Source organism: Salmo salar, chromosome ssa16, assembly GCF_905237065.1.
Source record: "Salmo salar chromosome ssa16, Ssal_v3.1, whole genome shotgun sequence".
In the NCBI taxonomy this organism is placed as follows: domain Eukaryota; kingdom Metazoa; phylum Chordata; class Actinopteri; order Salmoniformes; family Salmonidae; genus Salmo; species Salmo salar.
This window is the reverse complement of record NC_059457.1, coordinates 76,480,252-76,496,864: the sequence shown is the minus strand read 5'-3', so window position 1 is coordinate 76,496,864 and position 16,613 is coordinate 76,480,252. Positions and strand designations below refer to the sequence as shown.

Below are 16,613 nucleotides of genomic sequence, written 5' to 3'. Positions count from 1 at the left end.
AGGTACCAGAGACTTCTGACTGCAGACAAACTGACCTCATGTACCCTGTTTGTTATTAGTCAACATATCGGCCAGGTACCAGAGACTTCTGTCTGCAGACAAACTGACCTCATGTACCCTGTTTGTTATTAGTCAACATATCAGCCAGGTACCAGAGACTTCTGACTGCAGACAAACTGACCTCATGTACCCTGTTTGTTATTAGTCAACATATCAGCCAGGTACCAGAGACTTCTGTCTGCAGACAAACTGACCTCATGTACCCTGTTTGTTATTAGTCAACATATCAGCCAGGTACCAGAGACTTCTGTCTGCAGACAAACTGACCTCATGTACCCTGTTTGTTATTAGTCAACATATCAGCCAGGTACCAGAGACTTCTGTCTGCAGACAAACTGACCTCATGTACCCTGTTTGTTATTAGTCAACATATCAGCCAGGTACCAGAGACTTCTGACTGCAGACAAACTGACCTCATGTACCCTGTTTGTTATTAGTCAACATATCAGCCAGGTACCAGAGACTTCTGTCTGCAGACAAACTGACCTCATGTACCCTGTTTGTTATTAGTCAACATATCAGCCAGGTACCAGAGACTTCTGTCTGCAGACAAACTGACCTCATGTACCCTGTTTGTTATTAGTCAACATATCAGCCAGGTACCAGAGACTTCTGACTGCAGACAAACTGACCTCATGTACCCTGTTTGTTATTAGTCAACATATCAGCCAGGTACCAGAGACTTCTGTCTGCAGACAAACTGACCTCATGTACCCTGTTTGTTATTAGTCAACATATCAGCCAGGTACCAGAGACTACTGTCTGCAGACAAACTGACCTCATGTACCCTGTTTGTTATTAGTCAACATATCAGCCAGGTACCAGAGACTTCTGTCTGCAGACAAACTGACCTCATGTACCCTGTTTGTTATTAGTCAACATATCAGCCAGGTACCAGAGACTTCTGACTGCAGACAAACTGACCTCATGTACCCTGTTTGTTATTAGTCAACATATCAGCCAGGTACCAGAGACTTCTGACTGCAGACAAACTGACCTCATGTACCCTGTTTGTTATTAGTCAACATATCAGCCAGGTACCAGAGACTTCTGACTGCAGACAAACTGACCTCATGTACCCTGTTTGTTATTAGTCAACATATCAGCCAGGTACCAGAGACTTCTGTCTGCAGACAAACTGACCTCATGTACCCTGTTTGTTATTAGTCAACATATCAGCCAGGTACCAGAGACTTCTGACTGCAGACAAACTGACCTCATGTACCCTGTTTGTTATTAGTCAACATATCAGCCAGGTACCAGAGACTTCTGACTGCAGACAAACTGACCTCATGTACCCTGTTTGTTATTAGTCAACATATCGGCCAGGTACCAGAGACTTCTGACTGCAGACAAACTGACCTCATGTACACAGTTTGTTATTAGTCAACATATCGGCCAGGTACCAGAGACTTCTGTCTGCAGACAAACTGACCTCATGTACCCTGTTTGTTATTAGTCAACATATCAGCCAGGTACCAGAGACTTCTGACTGCAGACAAACTGACCTCATGTACCCTGTTTGTTATTAGTCAACATATCAGCCAGGTACCAGAGACTTCTGTCTGCAGACAAACTGACCTCATGTACCCTGTTTGTTATTAGTCAACATATCAGCCAGGTACCAGAGACTTCTGTCTGCAGACAAACTGACCTCATGTACCCTGTTTGTTATTAGTCAACATATCAGCCAGGTACCAGAGACTTCTGTCTGCAGACAAACTGACCTCATGTACCCTGTTTGTTATTAGTCAACATATCAGCCAGGTACCAGAGACTTCTGACTGCAGACAAACTGACCTCATGTACCCTGTTTGTTATTAGTCAACATATCAGCCAGGTACCAGAGACTTCTGTCTGCAGACAAACTGACCTCATGTACCCTGTTTGTTATTAGTCAACATATCAGCCAGGTACCAGAGACTTCTGTCTGCAGACAAACTGACCTCATGTACCCTGTTTGTTATTAGTCAACATATCAGCCAGGTACCAGAGACTTCTGACTGCAGACAAACTGACCTCATGTACCCTGTTTGTTATTAGTCAACATATCAGCCAGGTACCAGAGACTTCTGTCTGCAGACAAACTGACCTCATGTACCCTGTTTGTTATTAGTCAACATATCAGCCAGGTACCAGAGACTTCTGACTGCAGACAAACTGACCTCATGTACCCTGTTTGTTATTAGTCAACATATCAGCCAGGTACCAGAGACTTCTGTCTGCAGACAAACTGACTTCATGTACCCTGTTTGTTATTAGTCAACATGGAACAATGTATTCATTCAATATCACCACCATGTTTGAAGTTCTATACATCTTTAAAGTTCCCAGATATTTCCAGATGAATAAAAACAGACATTTGTCCATTCTATACTTTAATTTTAGATTTCTATCAGTGTTGTGGTCCATTTGAATTGAAGGCAGTCAATTCAGGAAGTAAACTGACATTTTAATTCAGTAATTCAAAAAGGGCATCTATTTTAATTGACTTCTCAATAAGCTAAAAGGAGAAGCTATATATGTCTAAAGCTTTTTCCATTTGGGGATTTTAAATTCAAATCACTTCCTGAATTGACCGACTTCCATTAGAATTCACCCCAACCCTGATTTCTATGGCTTCACCCCTTGAGATGTCAGTCAAGTCATAGACAAAAACATGGGGTGATGTCAGGACAAGCACGTAGATCTGTAATAGATAGATAGGCTAAAGGGAATCGGGATCAGGCCTCAAATGAAACACTGATGTGGTTGTTATGCAAAGACGTTCTGTTCAGGCTCTGGTGTATTTTTGGTCAATAAAGAGGAACATTTACATATGTCATACCCTGTAAAGACTCCAGATGTTTCAGGGTGGGGGATGGGTTTACAATCTTACACTTTCACTAAGGAATAACAAAGGTCAAATCACACTTGTTTCTTTGATACTCGAGACAGTTCTATCTTGCTTAATGCTTGAGAGTCAGTGGCATTCTAGAAGAGTAAACAGTACACTCATGAACAAACGTTACATGTTACAGATGTAGGATCTTAATTTGAGACAGTTTGCTACGGTAGGAAAATAATCCTGCAGCAACAGGAAATGTGAATTATTATGTGGATTATAATTCATGGACATTTTTGAACTTCAGAATACTTTTTAACCTCAAATACACTATAAGTTAAACATTTCCTGCATTTCAGGAAAGTTTTCCTGCAACAGGGTGATCAAATTAAGATCCTACATCTGTACATTGATCAGATAATAATACTGGGATACTGTAGCATTGTGGGGATGGCAAAAGATGAAAAGCTGTAGATTAAGGACACTTCTTAAGGGACACGGTCGATTAAGGATGTTTTTTAAGGGAGAAGACAACGTAAGGACACTTTTCAGGGTCATTTCAGGACAAACTTATTGTATAGTATATTGTATGTGTTCAGTGAAGAAAAGCCGATCATGACCTTTGTCTCTCCTGTGGTCTTCAGTGCTGACCAGGCACTGGACAGGTTTGCCATGAGGCGCTTCTACGAAGACAAAGCGCTTCCTGTGGGTCAACCGTCCCAGAAAAGGTCAGTTACCACTTACTACCTCACTTCCTGTTTTTGCACTTTCCTGTTTTTGCACCCTACAACTTCCTATGGGCTGGATGAGTTTGATCCCTTGGTGAGAGCATCCAGCTGGATTCCATTCTTAGAATGTGTATCCTTCATTCTGTTCATTGAAGAAGTCAAGAAGGGTAAAGAGATGGGCGTGACTTCTCAGAGTGGAATCCAGTCAATGGATGACATGGTGCAACTCTCACTGTTTCAAAGGCTATCGTCCTCTCCTCTCCTCAGTCCCTATCTCCCAGTGCGTCCCAAACAGGAAATACCTCTGTGTTTTTGTTCCATTAATCCTCCCAATGAAGCCTAATTGACATAATTGAGGAGGAATAATGTTTTTTGGAAAGCCCAGCAGCTTTTTGTATTCTCCAGGATTCCACTGAGAGCTGAAAGGTCACATGGTTTTCAAAGTTCATTCTGACACCTCCTCAGTGATCTGGCATGCTGAATAGGTGGCTTTGTAAGGGAACCCTTAGTGGTGCTTAGAACTGATTTAGGGTCAGATCTCACTAACCCAGTCCTAGCCATAGGTCATTACTGAGTAAATACAAACTGATCTGGGATCCATAGTTTGTGGCACATAAGGGAACCCCAGGTGTATCCAGCAGGCAACAACAGCAGTAGCAGCACTAGGCCTGGCCTCTGACCAGCTGCTGTTTCCTTACTCAGATATAATTATCCCTCAGCCAGTTCCCCGCAGTCTGAACTTATTATGGTCTGCACTGCCGTAGAAACGCACCACATAGAGAAACACTCACTTCTGTTCTGAGAGGTATCACTATCAAATCATCATCAACATTCTTGTGAGGAAATTCCACTCTAGATTAGAATCTAGGTTAGATCCTTGAGTGGAATGTTCTGAGCCAAAATGGCGGATGGTTATCCAGACTTGATCTCTGTGGCAGCCCAACATTATATATATATCTGTACAGTAGTAACTGTAATATGTCAGAATCTGTGTGGCCGTGTTTTCCGGCGTGACCCCGCTGTTACACAGGGAGCTCCTTACACAACCCAGCTGGTCTGTGATTGCTTCCTGCTCCGACCTAATTTCATTTGGGAGACCGAACCATCTGGCGGCTGCCAGCGGAGCGCGGGGGGAGCACAGGGGTGGTGGGGAGATGGGCCGACCTCTGGAACAGAGGTCACACTCTGCATAATCATCGTTAGTATCATTAACAGGCTGCCTGGCAGGCAGAGCTCACCAACACAACACTACATACCCCTGCCTGGCAGGCAGAGCTCACCAACACAACACTAAATACCCCCGCCTGGCAGGCAGAGCCCACCAACACAACACTACATTCCCCTGCCTGGCAGGCAGAGCTCACCAACACAACACTACATACCCCTGCCTGGCAGGCAGAGCTCACCAACACAACACTACATACCCCTGCCTGGCAGGCAGAGCTCACCAACACAACACAACATTCCCCTGCCTGGCAGGCAGAGCTCACCAACACAACACAACATTCCCCTGCCTGGCAGGCAGAGCTCACCAACATAACACAACACTACATACCCCTGCCTGGCAGGCAGAGCTCACCAACACAACACAACACTACATACTCCTGCCTGGCAGGCAGAGCTCACCAACACAACACTACATACCCCTGCCTGGCAGGCAGAGCTCACCAACACAACACAACATACCCCTGCCTGGCAGGCAGAGCTCACCAACACAACACAACATTCCCCTGCCTGGCAGGCAGAGCGGCCTGGCGCTCGTACTCTCCAATTCACTCTGACGTCTCCATAGTGTGCGAAGCCTCTTTGATAATAGATGTGGCGTGTTTGCTAGTCTTGCTTGCCAGACTCATGGTGCATGACATTGAAGGGTTGTCCCTCTGTTTCACGCTGTGACTGTGTTGTGTGGATGTGTGTAGGTATGTACGTTACTTCAGTGGTCTGCTCTCTGGCCACATCAAGATTAACAACAAGCCTCTGTTTCTGCACCACGTCATCATGCACGGCATCCCCAACTTCGAGTCCAAAGGAGGTGAGTCTGCAGCAGGATAGCCTTTATTTCATTATTAGAAATGATTCATGATTCATTTTTTTTCAACTTCATTTTTTCTTCCATTTTTTTCATTCAATGAGAATAAATAATTGTTTCATTTTGGAATACTTTTTCTTCTTTTCTTTTTTTCCCTCGCAGGCTGTCGTCCTTTCCTGAAGATTTACCAGGCGATGCAGCCAGTCTACACGTCAGGAATATAGTATGTTTCTTTAGTTTTTATCTGTTGCATTGTGGGTTGATTTGTCTTTCAGAGAGCTTGTTTTCTCTCCTCTCAGATTCTGTCACTCTATCCCTCTTTCTTTCTCTCCCTCTCAGTCCACAGTACTTTCAAGACTGTCACCCCTTGTTAAGAGATTAGCCTTTAGTAATCTCCCTCTGTTTGTGTGTGTGTGTGTGTGTGCGTGTGTGTGTGTGTGTGTGTGTGAGAGAGAGAGAGACAGAGAGAGAGGGAGGGAGAAATAGAGAGAGAGGGACAGAGAGAAAGAGAGAGAGGGGGGGAGAAATAGAGAGAGAGGAACAGAGAGAGAGGGGGGATAGAGAGAGAGGAACAGAGAGAGTGAAAGAGAGATAGAAAGGGGGGAGAGAGATACAGACAGGGGGGGATAGAGAGAGAGAGAGAGAGGGGAAATAGAGGGGGGAATAGATAGAGAGAGAGAGATAGAAAGGGGGGAGAGAGATACAGAGAGGGGGGATAGAGAGAGAGAGAGAGAGAGAGGGGGGAGAAATAGAGAGAGAGGAACAGAGAAAGAGGGGGGGATAGAGAGAGAGGAACAGAGAGAGCGAAAGAGAGATAGAGAGCGAAAGAGAGATAGAAAGGGGGGGAGAGATACAGAGAGGGGGGATAGAGAGAGAGAGAGAGAGAGAGAGAGAGGGGGAAATAGAGGGGGGGAATAGATAGATAGAGAGAGAGAGGGGGGAATAGAGGGGGGGAATAGATAGAGAGAGAGAGATAGCAGGGGGGAGAGAGATACAGAGAGGGGGGATAGAGAGAGAGAGAGAGAGGGGGAATAGAGGGGGGGAATAGATAGAGAGAGAGAGATAGAAAGGGGGAGAGAGATACAGACAGGGGGGGATAGAGAGAGAGAGAGAGAGAGAGAGAGAGAGAGGGGGGAGGGGAGTAGAGGGGGGGGGGGAATAGATAGATAGAGATAGAGAGAGAGTCTGTATGTGTGTCAGTGTGTGCCGGTGGGGCAGGCAGGCAGATAGATTGTCAGTGACACAGCTCTAGGGTTCTATGTGTACAGGAGTGATACCGTAACTCCCACCTCACTGACCCACCTTCTCCATCCAGGGTCCTCACGACCAAAACAACACCACACGGAAATGACCCCCCCCCCCCCACACACACCCCCTCATCCATTTACAATCTCACTTTTGATAACTGATTTGGGACAAGCGCTTTTTACTTCAGTCATACCTGAACCACTATAAGAAAAACACCAAAACTGTTTTAAAGTGTTTATAATGGTTTTCATCTGAATGAATTCCACAGTAACGTCCAAGGGGACAGTCACACCAGTATCTGCATCACCATTGAACCTGGCCTGCTCCTAAAGGGAGACATTTTGGTAAGAAGCACATCTTTTGTCATCAAATGTATGGGTTTTGTGGTTGTACTGTATACTGTGTTGTGTTGGCCTTAGAGCCTTAGTGGCCTTACAGTAGGTTCATATACTGTTGAAGGTTGACTTTTTCATATTCCACCACAATACATTCCTCGACCACAGGATCCATTTTTCTCTCTCTGTGTGTCTCTCTCATACTCTCTATTTCTCTCTCTCTCTCCCTCTCTCTCTCTCTCTCTCTCTCTCTCTCATACTCTCTCTCTCTCTCTCTCTCTCTCTCTCTCTCTCTCTCTCTCTCTCTCTCTCTCTCTCTCTCTCTCTTTCTCTCTCTATCTCTCTATCTCTCTCTCTCATTATCTCTCTCTCTCCCTCTCTGTCTCTCTCTCATTCCCTCTCTCTGTCTCTCTCATTCTCTCTCTCTGTCTCTCTCTCAATTCAATTCGATTTAAGAGGCTTTATTGACATGGGAAACATATGTTTACATTTCCAAAGCAAGTGAAATAGATAATAAACAAAAGTGAAATAAACAATAAAAAATGTACAGTAAACATTACACTCACAAAAGTTCCAAAAGAATAAAGACATTTCAAATGTCATATTATGTCTATATACAGTGTTGTAATGATGTGCCAATAATTAAAGTACAAAAGGGAAAATAAATAAACATAAATATGGGTTGTATTTACAATGGTGTTTGTTCTTCACTGGTTGCCCTTTTCTTGTGGTAACAGGTCACAAATCTTCCTGCTGTGATGGCACACTGTGGTATTTCACCCAATAGAAATGGGAGTTTATCAAGATTGCATTTGTTTTCGAATTCTTTGTGGATCTGTGTAATCTGAGGGAAATATGTATCTCTAATATGGTCATACATTTGGCAGGAGGTTAGGAAGTGCAGCTCAGTTTCCACCCCATTTTGTGGGCAGTGTGCACATAGCCTGTCTTCTCTTGAGAGCCAGGTCTGCCTTCGGCATCCTTTCTCAATAGCAAGGCTATGCTCAGTCTGTACATACTCAAAGATTTCCTTAATTTTGGGTCAGTCACAGTGGTCAGGTATTCTGCCACTGTGTACTCTCTCTTTAGGGCCAAATAGCATTCTAGTTTTCTCAGTTATTTTGTATATTCTTCCAATGTGTCAAGTAATTATCGTTTTGTTTTCTCATGATTTGGTTTGGTCTAATTGTGTTGCTGTCCTGGGGCTCTGTGGCGTCTGTTTGTGTTTGTGAACAGAGCCCCAGGACCAGCTTGCTTACGGGGCTCTTCTCCAGGTTCAGTTCTCTGTAGGTGATGGCTTTGTTATGGAAGGTTTGGGAATCGCTTCCTTTTAGGTGGTTGTAGAATTTAACAGCTCTTTTCTGGATTTTGATAATTAGAAGGTATCTGCCTAATTGGGCTCCCGGGTGGTGCAGCGGTCTAAGGCACTGCATCTCAGTGCTTGATGCGTCACTACAGACACCCAGACTGTACTTTATCACAACTGGCCGTGATTGGGAGTCCCATAGGGCGCAGCACAATTGGTCCAGCCTCGTCCGGGTTTGGCCGGTGTAGGCCGTCATTGTAAATAAGAATTTGTTCTTAACTGAGTAGCCTAGTTAAATAAATACAAAGATTCTGCTGTGCATGCATTATTTGGTGTTTTACGTTGTTCTCCGAGAATATGCTTAGAAGGCCAGCATCCTGGAGTTGCCTCTTCACAGTTGACGTTGAAACTGGTGTTTTGCGGGTACTATTTAATGAAGCTGCCAGTTGAGGACTTGTGAGGCGTCTGTTTATCAAACTAGACACTCTAATGTACTTTTCCGCTTGCTCAGTTGTGCACCGGGGCCTCCCACTCCCTCTATTCTGGTTAGAGCCCGTTTGTGCTGTTCTGTGAAGGAAATAGTACACATCTTTGTACGAGATCTTCAGTTTCTTGGCAATTTCTCGCTTGGGATAGCCTTCATTTCTCAGAACAAGAATTGACTGACGAGTTTCAGAAGAAAGTTCTTTGTTTCTGGCCATTTTGAGCCTGTAATTGAACCCACAAATGCTGATGCTCCAGATACTCAACTAGTCTAAAGAAGGCCAGTTTTATTGCTTCTTTAATCAGAACAACAGTTTTCAGCTGTGCTAACATAATTGCAAAAGGGTTTTCTAATGATCAATTAGACTTTTAAAATTATAAACTTGGATTAGCTAACACAACGTGCCATTGGAACACAGGAGTGATGGTTGCTGATAATGGGCCTCTGTACACCTATGTAGATATTCCATAAAAATTCTGCCGTTTGCAGCTACAATATTCATTTACAACATTAACAATTTCTGATAAATGTGATGTTATTTTAATGGACAGAAAATGTGCTTTTCTTTCAAAAACAAGGACATTTCTAAGTGACCCCAAACTTTTGAACGGTAGTGTACATCCTTTTGCTGTTTGCTCTTTGTTATAGAGCCAAAAATATTGGCGAAGTGGTTTATCCATATATCTCTGTTTTGGATAGATAACTCTTCGTGTTGTTTGTTTAGAGTTTTCCAATTTTCCCAGAAGTGGTTCGATTCTATGGATTCTTCAATTACATTGAGCTGATTTCTGACATGCCTTTCCTGCTTTTTCTGTAGTGTATTTCTGTATTGTTTTAGTGATTCACCATAGTGAAGGCGTAGGCTCAGGTTTTCTGGGTCTCTATGTTTTTGGTTGGATAGGTTTCTCAATTTCTTTCTTAGATTTTTGCATTCTTCATCAAATCATTTGTCATTGTTGTTCATTTTCTTTGGTTGTCTGCTTGACATTTTTTGATTTGATAGGGAAGCTGAGAGGTCAAATATACTGTTTAGGTTTTCTACTGCCAAGTTTACACCTTCACTATTTCAGTGAAACCTTTGTTCCAGGAAATTCTCTCCCTCTTTCTTTCTTTGTCTCTCTTTGTTTCTCTTTGTCTCTCTCTCTCTCTCTCTCTCTCTCTCTCTGTAATGTTATCTTGCCCCTCCTGTTCACTAGAGTTCTATTAGGGAAGAATGTGTCCTTGTTCCACTACACCAGACCACACCAGACCACACCAGACCACACCAGACCACACCAGACCAGACCACACCAGACCACACCAGACCAGACCACACCAGACCAGACCACACCACACCACACCAGACCACACCACACCAGACCACACCACACCACATCAAACCACGCCAGACCACACCAGACCATGCCAGACGAGACCACACCAGACCAGACCACACCAGACCACACCAGACCACGCCAGACCAGACCACACCAGACCAGACCACACCAGACCACACCACACCACACCAGACCAGACCACACCACGCCAGACCAGACCACACCAGACCACACCAGACCAGACCACACCAGACCATGCCAGACCAGACCACACCAGACCACACCACACCAGACCACACCACACCACACCAGACCACGCCAGACCAGACCACACCAGACCACACCAGACCACACCAGACCAGACCACACCAGACCACGCCAGACCAGACCACGCCACACCAGACCATGCCAGACCAGACCACACCACACCAGACCACACCAGACCAGACCACACCAGACCAGACCATGCCAGACCAGACCACACCACACCAGACCACACCAGACCAGACCACACCAGACCAGACCACACCAGACCAGACCACACCAGACCAGACCACGCCAGACCAGACCAGACCACACCAGACCACACCAGACCAGACCACACCAGACCAGACCAGACCACGCCAGACCAGACCACACCAGACCAGACCACACCAGACCAGACCACACCAGACCACACCAGACCACACCAGACCACACCACATTACACCACACCAGATGTGCCTCCCCATCAGAACATGCCTGCATTGTACTGACCATGTTCTGTTCTGGTGGGAAACCATGATCAGATCTCTAGGACCAGCAGGGTTTAGGCCTGGAGATATAGACCATGAGTTTGGCAATCTGGACTGCTTCCTTCGTCTGGTTTGACTGTAGAAAAAGTCCTTGTCTTTATGTCCGGTTATATGCTTACTCTCTCCTCCTCCTCCTCCTCCTCCTCCTTCTCCTCCTCCTCCTCCTCCTCCTACAGTTGAAGTGTTACCACAAGCGTTTCCGGAGCCCCATTAGGGATGTGGTATTCAGAGTGCAGTTCCACACCTGTGCCATCCACGACCTGGGAGTAGTCTTCGGGAAGAATGAACTGGATCAGACTTTTAAAGGTGTGTGTGTGCGTGGGTGACTGTGTGTGTGCATGTGTGCGTGGGCGACTGTGTGTGTGTGTCTTTGTAGGAGTGCGTACACATGTTCGTGTGTGTACTGTATTTACCTGACCTCTGTAAAAATGTGAAATTGACTGTCATTTAATGTGTGTCACTACACAGATGAGAGATTTCCAGAATATGGGAAAGTGGAATTTGTCTTCTCCTTTGGACCTGAGAAAATCAAAGGTACAGGTAATCAGTGTATTTAAAGTTGCATGCTTCAATGCATGCTACATGTAGCAATTTATACACAAACTAGAGTTAGTACCATAAGGTAATGCAGCACAGCATGGATTGGTGTAAATTGATTGTGTGTTGTCAGCATAGTTAACTGCATGTGGCTAGACAGATAGTACATGTTATATTGTATTTCTGTTATGGACATTAATGGGTTAAAGACTGCATTACCCAGCTGGCTTTGTGTCTCTCAGGAATGGGCCACCTTGAGAATGGCCCACAAGTGTCGGTGGACTACAATACCCAAGACCCCCTCATCCGCTGGGACTCCTACGAGAACTTCAACAGGGGCTGCGAGGATACAGGAGATGGTGAGCACCAAGACCACACACACACACACACACACACACACACACACACACACACACACACACACACACACACACACACACACACACACACACACACACACACACACATGCACACAAAGTGGTGGAAAAAGTACACCGTTGTCATACTTGAGTAAATGATACCTTAATAGCAGTGGCGGCTGCTGAGGGGAGGACGGCTCATAATAATAGCCATAACAAAGCAAATGGAACGGCATCAAACACCTACAAACCAAGTGTTTGATGTATTTGATACCATTCCACTAATGCCGCTCCAGCCATTACCACGAGCCCGACCTCCCCAATTAACCTCTCTAGGCTAGGTGGCACCAAATCGTCCCACCTACGTAACAGCCAGTGTAATCCCGTGGCGCGTTATTCAAAAACCTCAGAAATGCAAAAACTTCAATTTTTCAAACATATGACTATTTTACACCATTTTAAAGACAAGACTCTCGTTAATATAACCACACTGTCCGATTTCAAAAAGGCTTTACAACGAAAGCAAAACATTAGATTATGTCAGCAGAGTACCCAGCCAGAAATAATCAGACACCCATTTTTCAAGCTAGCATATAATGTCACATAAACCCAAACCACAGCTAAATGCAGCACTAACCTTTGATGATCTTCATCAGATGACAACCCTAGGACATTATGTTATACAATACATGCATGTTTTGTTCAATCAAGTTCATATTTATATCAAAAACCAGCTTTTTACATTAGCATGTGACTAGCATGTGACTAGCATTCCCACCGAACACTGCCGGTGAATTTACTAAATTACTCACGATAAACGTTCACAAAAAGCACAACAATTATTTTAAGAATTATAGATACAGAACTCCTCTATGCACTCGATATGTCCGATTTTCAAATAGCTTTTCGGTGAAAGCACATTTTGCAATATTCTCAGTAGATAGCCCGGCATCACAGGGCTAGCTATTTAGACACCCAGCAAGTTTAGCACTCACCAAAGTCAGCTTTACTATAAGAAAAATGTTATTACCTTTGCTGTCTTCGTCAGAATGCACTCCCAGGACTTCTACTTCAATAACAAATGTTGGTTTGGTTCAAAATAATCCATAGTTATATCCAAACAGCGGCGTTTTGTTCGTGCGTTCAAGACACTATCCGAAAGGGTAAATAAGGGTGACGAGCATGGCGCAATTCGTGACAAAAAATGTCTAAATATTCCATTACCGTACTTCGAAGCATGTCAACCGCTGTTTAAAATCAATTTTTATGCCATTTTTCTCATAAAAAAGCGATAATATTCTGACCGGGAATCTGCGTTTAGGTAAACAGAGGAAAGAAAATAAAGCATTCGGTCGACTCGGGCACGCGCCTAAGCCCACAGTACTCTGATCGGCCACTTGCCAAACGCGATAAAGTGTTTCAGCCAGAGCCTGCCTCGATATTAAGGTTAAGGTGACACCAACCTCCCGTGCTTAATGGAAAAGTGAAAGCCACCTAGTAAAATACTACTTCAGTATAAGTCTTAAGTATTTGGTTTTAAATATACTTAAGTATCAAAATCATTTCAAATTCCTTATATTTAGCAAACCAGACGGAACCATTTTCTATTTTCTTTTTTAATTGACGGATAGCCAGGGTCACACCAACACTCAGACATCCTTTGCAAACTAACCATTTGTATTTAGAGAGTCCGCCAGATCAGAGGCAGTAGGGATGACCAGGGATGTTCTCTTGAGAAATCTGTGATTTGGACCATTTTCCTGTCCTGCTAAGCATTCAAAATATAACGAGTACTTTTGGGTGTCAGAGAAAATTGTAAAAGTATATTATTTTCATTATGAATATAGTGAATTAAAAGTTAAAGTTAAATAGTAAAGTACATATACCCCCTAAAAATACTAAAGTAGTAGTTTAAAGTATTGTTACTTAAATAATTTACACCACTGCACACACACACACACACACACACACACACAGCACAGTCAAACTAGGTGTGCTGGAACAGTTGTTGTCACATATCTCCAGTGGCTAATAGAGTCTTTGAGACTGACTCAAAGACTATATTAGCCACTGGTACTTCCACTGGTACTTCCACTGGCACTTCCACTGGCATTCCACTGGTACTTCCACTGGCATTCCACTGGTACTTCCACTGGCATTCCACTGGTACTTCCACTGGTACTTCCACTGGCATTCCACTGGTACTTCCACTGGTACTTCCACTGGCATTCCACTGGTACTTCCACTGGTACTTCCACTGGTACTTTCACTGGTACTTCCACTGGCATTCCACTGGTACTTCCACTGGCATTCCACTGGTACTTCCACTGGCATTCCACTGCGCCACCTCTCTCCACATCTAAAAGTAAGAGCATACATCTTCCTCAGCCGTTCGGACATTTTGATTCTTTCACATATTGCTATCCACTTTTGTTTAAGCATGCCCAATCTAGTGACTACCTTGCTCTACCCTTCTTGCCTCCTCTTGTTCCCATCCTTTCCCCCATCTCCCCCCTTTCCTCTCCCGCCCATCTTAGCTGCAGGAGCAGACCCCATGCCATAAAGCACCACGACCCCCCCCCACACACACCTGTCAATTACTCCTTTAAATAGCTGCTGCAGAAATAGGTGGTAGTCAGTCGCTCTGCTGGTAACCCGAACCCCTGCACTCCCCCCTCCCAGCAACACCCCCCACCCAGCTCACAGTGTGGGTGTGCAAGGGGCTAGGGCTGGGAGTCAGGAGATGACGGGACCCTACACCAAACTCCTGCCCACCTCCTCTCACCTCTAGTCCCCTTCCTCCTCCACCTCCTCCCTCTGCTTCTGCAGTCCCACAGCCCCATTCCATAGCCCTCTCTGGGGGTGTCATCATTCATCATGGTCCCTATTGATTAGTATTGTGGATGGGATAAGACAATGAATACAGTGAGGGCAGTGGGTACCCTATCTTATGTCACCCATATGCCTCACATGGAGAGAGAGAGGAGGCAGTTGCACCAGAGCACAGGCCGTGACAAATAGCCATCATGTCAAGCTAGGACCCCGGCAGCCATTTTGGTGCAGCGGTAATACGCTCCAACATGCCCTATGGCTTGAATAGAAACCACTGTATTCTATCATATTAAACTCTCTGGAGAGCTCTTGTGGTAATTGCTATGTAAAGAAGGTCATTGGGAAATGCTGGTGTTGGCAGTTTGATCCTAATTGAATGGACTAGATGTTTGGTTCTGGTTGGCTCAGCAGAAAGCATTCTGCCAGTCCCCTCGCTTAGCTAATTGCAGGCTTTGCTTCCTTAGCAGTTGGATTGGATATGAAAAATGTGGATTCAGTACATGGTGCTAGAACATTGTGTGCCCACCATTCAATTTGTCTTCGGCTGAAAGTGAACCTCTGTGAAAGCTCAAGTGGTTTTATAGGTTGAAGGAAGATGTCTGTGTTCCAAGGCTGGGCTTGGGTTTTGAGCTAGGGTTCGTTCGTTTGCTAGCTGCTTTGCTACCCACCTCAATGTTTCTCCGCCAAGGGGTCTACTCTGAAAATACCCTTCCTCTCTCTCTTTCCCTTCCTCTCTTTCCCCCCTCTCTTTCCCCCCTTTTCTTTCCCTCCCTCTCTCAAGGGCTTCAGCTTGGGTTCTGGAGTGAGGGTTCAAGACCGGTCGCTAGCTGCTTGTTGGCCCACCTCAACGTTTCTTCACCAAGGGGTCTGTTCTGAAAACACCGCCCTCTCCCCTCCCTCTCTCTTTCCCTCCCTCTCTTTCTTCCTCCTCTTTTGATCACAGTGTTGCGGTCGACAGGTCAGGTGAATGTCGATGAGGGACCAGTTTTAAGGCTCTAGACCTATGGCTAACACGCAGACGGACAAGCTACGCTGTGTAGCCTAGCTTTCATTAGGTTCTGGACAAATGGAGTGTTTTCCCATAACTGTCGTGACGCTGTGTACTCCAGTGGACTGGTCACTCGTCACGTCATTAAAAGCATTAGGGCAGTGTTATTTGTCCGTGTGGTAGCTAGTCCTAGTCCTAAATGGCTGTTCCACCCTGGAGCGTTGATGTATATACAGTTGAAGTCGGAAGTTTACATACACTTAGGTTGGAGTCATTAAAACTAGTTTTTAAACCACTCCACAATTTTCTTGTTAACAAACTTAAGTTTTGGCAAGTCGGTTAGGACATCTACTTTGTGCATGACACAAGTAATTTTTACAACAATTGTTTACAGACAGATTATTTCACTTAAAATTCACTGTATCACAATTCCAGTGGTTCAGAAGTTTACATACACAAAGTTGACTGTGCCTTTAAACAGCTTGGAAAATTCCAGAAAATGATGTCATGGCTTTAGAAGCTTCTGATAGACTAATTGACATCATTTGAGTCAATTGGAGGTGTACCTGTGGATGTATTTGAAGGCTTACCTTCAAACTCAGTGCCTCTTTGCTTGACATCATGGGAAAATCAAAAGAAATCAGCCAGGACCTCGGAAAAAGAATTGTAGACCTCCACAAGTCTGGTTCTTCATTGGGATTTCCAAATGCCTGAAGATACCACGTTCATCTGTACAAACAATAGTACGCAAGTATAAACACCATGGTACCACG

At 44.7% G+C, this 16,613-nt stretch overlaps 1 protein-coding gene across 12 annotated transcripts in view; it reads left to right on the top strand.

Moving 5' to 3' along the window:
• The window catches only part of LOC106591349 (tensin), a 193,409-nt gene that overhangs the window by 147,257 nt on the left and 29,539 nt on the right, over nt 1–16,613 (top strand). For 11 of the 12 annotated variants that reach the window (XM_045697912.1, XM_045697916.1, XM_045697914.1 and 8 more), the window contains 8 exons: nt 3,529–3,612; nt 5,532–5,644; nt 5,804–5,864; nt 7,158–7,233; nt 11,301–11,430; nt 11,593–11,664; nt 11,904–12,020; nt 15,634–15,717. In XM_045697912.1, coding sequence (XP_045553868.1) covers nt 3,529–3,612; nt 5,532–5,644; nt 5,804–5,864; nt 7,158–7,233; nt 11,301–11,430; nt 11,593–11,664; nt 11,904–12,020; nt 15,634–15,717 — 737 coding nt within the window. The remainder of the gene's footprint in view (nt 1–3,528; nt 3,613–5,531; nt 5,645–5,803; nt 5,865–7,157; nt 7,234–11,300; nt 11,431–11,592; nt 11,665–11,903; nt 12,021–15,633; nt 15,718–16,613) is intronic. The other variant, XM_045697910.1, reaches the window with a different exon arrangement.